Below are 9,043 nucleotides of genomic sequence, written 5' to 3'. Positions count from 1 at the left end.
CTCAGGTTCAGAGGGTACAGTAGCAAGGAAACAGCCTCTCCGTTTCTTTCTGGAATACCTCTACACCTTCTTAATCCCCAATTCCTACTTGGAAGTCTTACTCAGGGGCTAATGGAAATCAGGGACCTAAAGGAAGGTATGTGAAATGTAATGCCTGGCACAAGTAATTACACAGGACGATACCCATGTTTATATCACCTGGCCTCATCTCTAAAGTACAAACACTAGCACCTCTGCCTGTCAGGCTGAGGTGCCTATAGGTCAGGCAAATATGTACCCAGTGTAGCAAGCATTCAGTAAACTAGCAACAATTGGGAAGCCTCGGTAATATTCACTGCCCATAGGATCAAGGCTTTCAGTTGTCCTTGATAGAAATGTGCTTAATATCCCTCATCCTCCCACTCTGTGAAAAAATGAATTAAGTTTGGGAAAGTAGTCCTTTATAGGAAGACATTAAACAACAGATTGCGTAGATGGAAGCAGGCAGCATTCTGCTCAACATAGTCCACCTGACCAGACATGGAGTCACTTCAGGTGGCAGTGAACTCCCCAATCACTGAAGAGTATGGAGAAGAGCTGATGATAAAAAGGGACTCCTGCCTTTGCACAAGGCTGGAACCAAGGGTCTCCTTTAAGATGGTTGAGAAACCTGTGGGGTACCTAATAGAGGACAGAGCCACTGTAAGGGGTGCTGAGGAGCTGCTCCCCTTTTATTAACAACAGGTTTCTCTAAAGGGAGTGTAGCACCCCTCCCCTCTGCAACAGTTGTGGCCTATGGAGCACATAGGGACCCCTGTGCATCATCTCCAAGTACCCTCTCAGAAGAAGAGCCCCCGCATCCGCCTGCCGATGCCTTGTCGATCATAGAGGACGTTGAACTTGTTCACGAACTGGTTCATGGTGTTGCACGTTTTGGTGATGGTGCCAAGGTAGGCCATGAGCCCCACATCATTGCATTGCTGAGGGAACAGAAAGAACCAGTTCCCCAGGGGATCTAGGTCCCTCACAGCATGCCCAGGGAACAGTTGAGTCCCAAGTCCTGCATGCAGTAGCGACAGCATTAAGCCCTACCTCCCCATCCTGGGATTTACACTCACATCATAAAAGTCTGTCTTGAACTTGTCTGTGCTGAGTACTGGGAGGCAGTGACACAGAGCATAGGCCTCCCGAAGGATCTCATGGTTAAAGGGGACCTCTCCTAAAGGCACAAAAAGTGGCTGCGTTAATATATTGTCACTTCACCAGGAAAGAAGAGTGCCAGGGAGACCCCTGTCCTACCTGCTTCAGAGGCCTTGACGTACTCCAAGATGAGCTTGACGCGGCTGTGCAACATCTTGATAGCACTATGCTGTGCTATCAGGTGTTCAGCTACTGCAGGGGGATAAGGACAGGCCATGGCTGAGAAGGCTTGTGACCATACCTTCCCCCCCACTTCCAAGGACACCCCTCCACCTCAGTTACCAGTAGAGTTCTCTCCACTCCCTGTTGCTGTCATTCGGGCCACATGGTCTACACCAATGCGTTCAGCTTCCTCTGTGGCCAGAGTGTAGGTCAGTTCAGCAAACAGCATTGTGGCCTATAGAGCATATAGGGAAAGTCAAAAGCAGGAAACACCAGGGGCAGGATCTGAGGGCTGAAAGGTAGGGCATTACCTCTCCATTGATTATATCGATGACCGACTCAAAAACACTGACGGGAAGCTGTAAAGAGATGGAGAACAGCTCTCACATGAAATGCACCTGAACCTTTACTATGTGCAAAAAATGGGCTTGGCCCTTTCACTTTAGATTTTCTCATCAAACCCAATGATGGAGGGATTATTCCCATTTACACATGAGAAAATGCAGGTTCGAGGTTAAATGACTAACCCAAAGTCACACAGCTCTTAAGTGGCAGAATGGAGATTCAACTCAATAGAGATGTCATACAATAAAAGGCGATGAGGATAAAAGATAAGCATGAGGGTAGACAAGCATGACAAAGTGAGCACGGAGTCAGTGTACTCACATCTGTGTGCTTGGTCATGGGGTTCAACTTAAGGAAGAGGGGGCTCTCGATTATCTCGCACACCTGGAAGAGGAAGACGACAGACGAGTGGCAATGCCCATCTCCCCCTCATCCTCTCTTCTGGCCCAGCATGCACATGTGTGGGGATGTGTACCTGCTTGTGGACGTGGATGTCGGATGGGTCAGGTGGTCCCCCTGTGGTGTACCAACCCAGAAACTCCAGCTCCTTGAATACCTGTTTAACTGGAGAGGAAGGGGCCAGAGCACAAAGCATTTCTTTAAACCTTGCTTCCTTAATTTGAAACTCCTGGTGTATTTTCACCAGCTTCTCTCCCCCCTCAAATCGTGGCTCCCTTTAGAATAATTAACCCCTTTTATGCTTTCATCCTTTACTTTCTTTGGGCCGAATACCTGAGTGTGTCCTTTTTCTAAGATCTCTTCAATTGCTCTGTCTTCACTTCTCCACAGCACTCACCCCATGTCCTGTGTATCGCTTCCCAACCTCCTCCATCTTCCCCACTTCACTTTTCTTCCTCCCACTCCTCTGCCCACTTGCATTCCCCTCTCACACTGCTCCTCCTTGGTGTAATAATATTCCTTGTCGATGATAATCTTCTCTTCCACGGTGTGGGACAGCAGCTCAAAGGAGTTCATCACCTCGATGTTCCGGCCCTCCTGCTTCCCGATGAGCGCCCCGATCACTGGCAAGAGAAGGACACGCGGAGGGTCAGGAATCCTCAAGCTCCCCAGTCACCTCTGAGGGCCTGGGGTCAGAGTGAACCAAGTCCTGGGCGAGGGGGAACTGGCTTCAGGAAAGGAAGGAAAATAGGCCAGTATCTGGGGGAGACGACCAGAGGAGGTTGTAGAATTTGGCTTAACGCTCACCCTGCACCGGCCGCCCTTCCTGGGAGCGCATGCGAATCCAATGGTCTGAGATGTTGAGGATCACGAGGGGATGAAGAGCGACCGAAACACTCCCTGTCACTCCGGAGGCCATCACGCTGGGGACCACTAAGGGGGGGGGGGGGGGGGTGGGTAGGAGGAGAGAAGGTGAGTATCCAGGCCCATGTCCTTCCGCGGAGACGGCAGAGCCCGGGCCAGACATCCCTCCCGCCGGTTCCCTCAGGGGCCGATGTCCCGTCCGCCCTCCGGATTTCTCCCAGGACCCAGGAAGGCGGCCTCCACGACCCCGAAGGCCGTCTGTAGGGGCCGCCCCCGCGGGGCCCGTTACCTGCTGCGTCCACCTCCATCCCGCTGCTCCCACCCGTCCCGTTCGCCGCAGCCGCCGCCGCCGCCATTTTCCCCCGCGCCCGCCGGCCTCGGCCCCGGCCCCGCCCCCTCCCGGCTTCCGTCCGGCAGCGGCGCATGCGCAGTGCCCCGAGCGCGCGCCTGGTCTGGCGGGGCTGCTGCGGCTCTTCCCCGCCAACGGCGGGCCTCGCTCGCAGCTGCGGGAGCCCGAGGCCCGCTTGGCCCCGGAGCCGACGGGTTTTCGTAGACTTCGACCCCACCTCTCGGCTGCGGCTGGCCCTGAGCAAATTGCTGGACCCCACCCCACCCGCTTCTTCTTCGTCAGTGACATTAACAATACTGCCGAGCTCCCAAGCCTACTGCGGAATGGATGGAATGTCATGTTATTGCCTCCGAATGAGACTCAAGCTGCGGGCTGCGCCTTGCAAGCCCCTATGTCATCTGGCCCCTGCCTGCCAGCCAGCCGACCCTAGCCTTTACCGTTCTGCCCCCTGGTCCCATGTTTCAGCCACAGGAGCCCTCACATGTGTTCCTTTCACCGCCCCGCTCCCACTGAAGGGCCTTCTGCTGCGTTAACCATTAAACTTGGGCACCTACATAAGTAATTTTTGAATAAATGGGTGAATAGTTTGGGGTGGAGCCTGCTCTTGAGGGGCTCCATCTGCATGTCCTATCTCCTTCCAATCACTGGCATTACCTACCGTGCAAACATCCTCAGCATTTTTAACTCTTCCCACCCTCCCTGCACCCTCCATCCCCTGAGTCTCCCCTCTGGCAAAGAGACCACTCCAACCCTCTCCCTGCTTCTACATGCAACCACGTACGTTGTGTGCACGGCCTTTACCCGGCTCCTGCTGCCCCAACACATCCGTCTGTCTGTGCCTCACCCAAAGTGCAAGCCCTGTTCCTTAACCCTGCAGAGCCTACTCCAGTGCCCAGAACCAGCAGGTACAGGGAGATGTTTTCCAATGATAATGGTGACTTATGTGAATTAAGCAATCTTTCCATTTAGGAGCCTGGATAAAGGGAAGTTGAAGGGCCAGCGACCCTCAAAGGAAGGGGCCTGAGAAATCCTGCAGAGAAAGAGGTCTTCTGGCCAAGAGAAAGTGAAGGAAAAGTTTATCTCATTCTAATCCCCAGTGGAAAACCTCTCAGCCAACTAAGATACTTATGGAAGAAAAGCATATATGCCTTATTTCTCTTAGGAAAAATGAGGTCAGAAAAATATCTCTCTTTTACATGATAGGCAGCTTCTAAGGAGTATAATGTTTCTCAACTAGATTGAAGGCTAAAAGAAAGGCAAGAATTATTCTGGTGTTAATAAAGTTGATAATTTGTGTTGCTGTTTCACACATTAAAGTACTCCTTTGTCTTTTTATTGCTTCAAATGCTTTTAAAACACTGTGCAGGTAATTAAACAACTCATAAAACAGTGGTAATTGTGAAATTCATGGATGACTTTGAAATTGAATCATTGATTGGTTGGGGGCTGGAGATCGAGCCTACAAACGAGGTACAGGCCCTCAACCCGAATCGAATCTGGGACCCTTCAGTCTGCAGGCCTATGCTCTATCTGTTAGGTTAGGTGGCTCAGGAGGCAGCGTAGGAAATAAAGAGAGTCCAGTTAATCAGAAAAGAAAGAAAGGAAAGGCTTTATTCTGCGTCCCTGGGCTGTTGGATCTCTGTATATTATTCTTTATTTCAGTCAGTGTATACTTAATTTCTAGTTGGTCTTTTTTCATATCCTCCAGGGGTCTCACTAAATTTATCGGCGGTTTCTAGAAAATTCTTGAAAAACCTTATAAGTGTGATTTTGAACTCTATATCCAGTAGTTTGCTTTCCTTCATTTCTGCCATTTGTGTCCTGTTTCTTTGTCTCTGCATTTTTTATGCTTCGCTGTGTCGATAGAGTGGCTTTCTGTGCTAGGTGTCCTATAGGGCCCAGTGGCTCAGCCTCCCCAATTACCTGAGGATGACACTCTTGGTGCACCCCCTTGTGGGCTTTGTGCAGTCTTGTTGTAGTTAAGCCTTGATTGTTGTAGATAACACTGGGAGGGATTGACCTCCAGGCCAATTGGCTGTGAGAATCAGCTGTGTCTACAGTGGGAGAACTTCTGTGCCGGAGACACCCCTCTGGGGCAAGACTTGCTTCAGTGGGGCTTTGGTGCTCACTGAGTCTGCCCCCTGAGTGTGTCCCTTATGGATCTGAGGAGTTGTAATCTGGATGGTCCCACTCTGACCACCGGGCACACTGTCTCCTGGATCTCTAAGGAGGTGCTAATCTAGCCTCTTCCTGAGGCTATCCAGCAGGAGCCAGCTGTGAAGCAATGCAAGTTGCCCTGGGGCTTTGGGCCAACTGCAGTTTGTTAGGTAATTATCAGATTGCAAAGGGCCAGGCCTTTCATATGCATGGCTTGGGCGGGGCGGGGTCCTAGGGGATCAACAGGGCGGAGTGAGCAGTTATGGCTGCTCTCAGTCCTGCCCTCAGAGGCCCCGCTTCTCAGTGTCCCAGCAATCGCTGCAAGCACCCCTGAGAGAAAGTTTCCCTTGAGTTCCGACCGATGCCAGACAGTCCAGTTTCTCCCATATGAGTCTGGGTCCCCAGAGACTCACCCGCGGAACTGGAGCTCAGAGCAGTCAGGAGCTTGAGACTCCCTCCCGATTGCAAAAGACAACCGTGTCCTCAGCCACCAGCCCACTCCGCATGCGCCTCGGTACCTTACTTCTGCACCGCACCTACTCTGAGTCTCGGTATGCTTTTCTCTTTCCTTCTAGTTGTAGAATTTCCACTCAGCTAGCCTTCCTGTGGTTCTGGATGATGTCTGTTCTGTCTTTTAGTTGTATTTTTTTTTTAAATATATTTTATTGATTTTCTACAGAGAGGAAGGGAGATAGAGAGTCAGAAACATCGATGAGAGAGAAACATCGATCCGTTGCCTTCTGCACATCTCCCACTGGGGATGTGCCCGCAACCAAGGTACATGCCCTTGACCGGAATCAAACCCGGGACCTTTCAGTCTGCAGGCCGACGCTCTATCCACTGAGCCAAACCGGTTTCGGCAGTTGTATTTTTGAAGTGGTTATGCGAGGCAGCAATCTCCGGTGTTTACCTATGCCGCCAACTTGGTTTTTCCGGGGGGGGGGGGGCGCTTTTTTTTATACATCTGTTCAGTGAGGGCAGGGGAGCATGAACTGTGGGAGTTCCTGCCGCGGGGGTCATCACGGTTTCCAGGTGTCGTCATCTGCCTGGTAGCTGACCTGTTAGGAATTCCAGGGCGGGACGGTATCTGCGTCACCATTTGCCTGGTGCACTGGCCTGTTACGAATTCTAGGAAGGGCCCAGTATCTGTGTCACCATCTGCCTGGCGGAGGCATGCATCAGCTCCTGGACCCCCTTTCGACCTAACACTATCCACTGAGCCAAACCACCTAGGGCTTACTAAACATTTCTTAAAAGTGCATTATAAAAACCACCAAAAAAAATTCAAGTTGTGATTGTGTTAAAACAACTATCTCACCATTCTCTTCCTACCTTCCAACAAAACTAAAATACAACGGATCACTTTGTTGTTAACTTTCCTTCCACAGGGTGGAGTTAATGACTGGTGGGGAGTATCTGTTCAGAGAATCTGCAAAGAAAAGATACTGAGGACTGAAGTGAGAGCCCTCCAGGAAATAATCTAGACTGGCTCACCAATTACTTTGAGTCAGTGGTGTTGTCAAATTATCCATCCATCCATCCATCCATCCATCCATCGTTCATTTACTTAACAAAAACGGATATTTAGGAGTGCCTACTATGCAGCAGGCATGATTCCAGGTGCTGGGGATACAGCAGTATATAAAACAAAGTTTTGACTTCATAAAGCTCACATTCTAGTTATAAGAAACAGACAATGAGCACATGCTAGGATATTAAGAGGGATTGGAGGGGTGGAATTTTACATGGAAGGGAAGACTGAAATGGAATTAGGGAGTAAGATCTGAGGCTAAATGGAGGAAAAGTATTCCAGAGGGAGTAATTGCAAAGGTCTTCAGGCAGGAAACTTCTTGGTGTGTTCCAAGAATAACAAAAAAGTCAATGACCAGAACTGAGTGAGGGAGAAAGTAATAAGAGATGAAATCTGAGAGGTGACAGAGTCTCCTGGGCCATTAATTATTGGGACTTAGGGTTTCAGACTGAATCAGAAGGATCTGCTTTGACTCAAGGATGTAGCAGCGGTTCTCAACCTGTGGGTCACGACCCCTGAAAATACATCCTGCATATCAGATATCTACATTACGATTCATAACAGTAGCAAAATTACAGTTATGAAGTAGCAACGAAAATAATTTTATGGTTGGGGGTCACCACAACATGAGGAACTGTATTAAAGGGTCGCGGCAGTAGGAAGGTTGAGAACCACTGCAAGGGTCACCCAGGCTGATGCATGGGGGTTAAGACGGTAGGAGGCATAGAAGCATGGAAGTGGAGCTATTGTCCTAATCCAGGTGAGAGATGACCACAGCTTGGACCTGAGCAGTAAGAGGTAGCAGTGGGAGATGGCTCAGGCCTGCAGCTACATGTCCCCGTGCATGGTTAGAAAAAGAGTTTGTAGTCTGGCGACTATACGTAAGGATGCTGTGTTGCATATTTGAAAGTTGACAAGAGAGTAAATCTTATAAATTCTCAAAGGAAAAAGGATGTCCCTTCTGGGGCTCAGGCTGACTTTCAGTTCCCACTTGCCCCCTCACCCAGCTGTCCCGGACAGGGAACAGCCTGTCCAGGATTCCTCCTGTGAGGGCATAGAAGTGAGTGAACACGAAGCCTTGCCCTCATTCCCTAAAGCATTTTACAACATGCAGTGGGTCCTCCTGTTTTCTTGGATCAGTAACTTCCCCAAGTCTTTTCTGCTGTCATCCCTTGTGCAGGTTTGTCTGCACCTGAACTCCCTGATGGGCTGGAATGTTTTCTTCAAATTTTAATATTTACAGGGGCATTTTTACATGGAACTGTTGGGGAGGGGGGATAGCATGTCCCCAACCCCCTACCACCCCTCTACCCTTCTTGAGTTTTTACGACTGGACTAACAATAAAATGAACATAAGGCCAGATTCACAGGAGAAAAAACAATTTAAAAGATGGTCATGGGAAATCATAGGTGATGGTCTGAGAAAGGATAGGCTGGTCATCTTTTTATACTTCCTAAACAAACAATAAATTTGTGAAGAATCAACAGGACAGGTTTGGATGCTTGTTGGTGAGGAATCTAATCTAAACCAAGTTTGGGCTTGGACAGTTACCTAGTAACAAGGTTTTTACCTTAAGCTTCTCCCCCCTCCCCCGCCTCTGGGTTCCCTAACTCGAGCGATCAGAAGGGCACCTTTCACATGGGGGCCTTGATCTCCTGCTTTCTGGGGGACAGGAGAGAGGCCAGAAAGTTCTTGCATTGGCAGTTTCTTAAGTAACTTTAATTCAAAATAATATGTATTGTGGGATATTTTGCGGCGGCCTGCCCGGTTCCCATATAACACAAACGGAAAACTTTGGAAGCATCAACTTAATTTATTTGGAAATTGCAAATAAGGTTGACTTTTTCACATTGATGCATCCTTCCAAAGTTTACCACAGCTCCGCTGGGGACCCGGGTCGCTCAGAGGCACTGGGCGCTCTCCTCCGCCGATGGCCGCCCCTCGGGAGACCGGGCGTGGAGCGAAAGCTAATCCTCTCCGCTCCACCCTTCCCCGCCCCATCTCGCACCCTGAACCGGGCCAGTGGCGCCTGGGCATGCGCGAGGCGTAGGCGCGC

General features: G+C 50.0%; 1 protein-coding gene across 2 annotated transcripts; it reads right to left on the bottom strand.

The window, feature by feature from the left end:
- Positions 1–423: 423 nt before the first annotated feature.
- Positions 424–3,374, bottom strand: COPS6 (COP9 signalosome subunit 6; the record flags this gene model as incomplete). Of its 2 annotated transcripts, XM_081088755.1 has the most annotated exons (11): positions 424–660; positions 815–959; positions 1,098–1,198; positions 1,279–1,371; positions 1,462–1,576; positions 1,653–1,700; positions 2,008–2,070; positions 2,162–2,250; positions 2,577–2,708; positions 2,893–3,018; positions 3,239–3,374. In XM_081088755.1, 10 exons carry the CDS (start codon positions 3,372–3,374, stop codon positions 819–821), a joined length of 1,044 nt encoding a protein of 347 aa, XP_080944881.1. In that variant the 3' UTR covers positions 424–660; positions 815–818. The 2 variants fall into 2 exon arrangements, with proteins under 2 accessions (XP_080944881.1, XP_080944882.1); XM_081088756.1 differs by having other exon boundaries at positions 424–959; positions 3,239–3,342.
- Positions 3,375–9,043: the final 5,669 nt, after the last annotated feature.

This window comes from Myotis nattereri, assembly GCF_964212035.1.
Source record: "Myotis nattereri genome assembly, chromosome: 4".
Lineage (NCBI taxonomy): Eukaryota > Metazoa > Chordata > Mammalia > Chiroptera > Vespertilionidae > Myotis > Myotis nattereri.
Note: the sequence above shows the minus strand (reverse complement) of the source record. Positions and strands in the feature narration are given on the sequence as shown.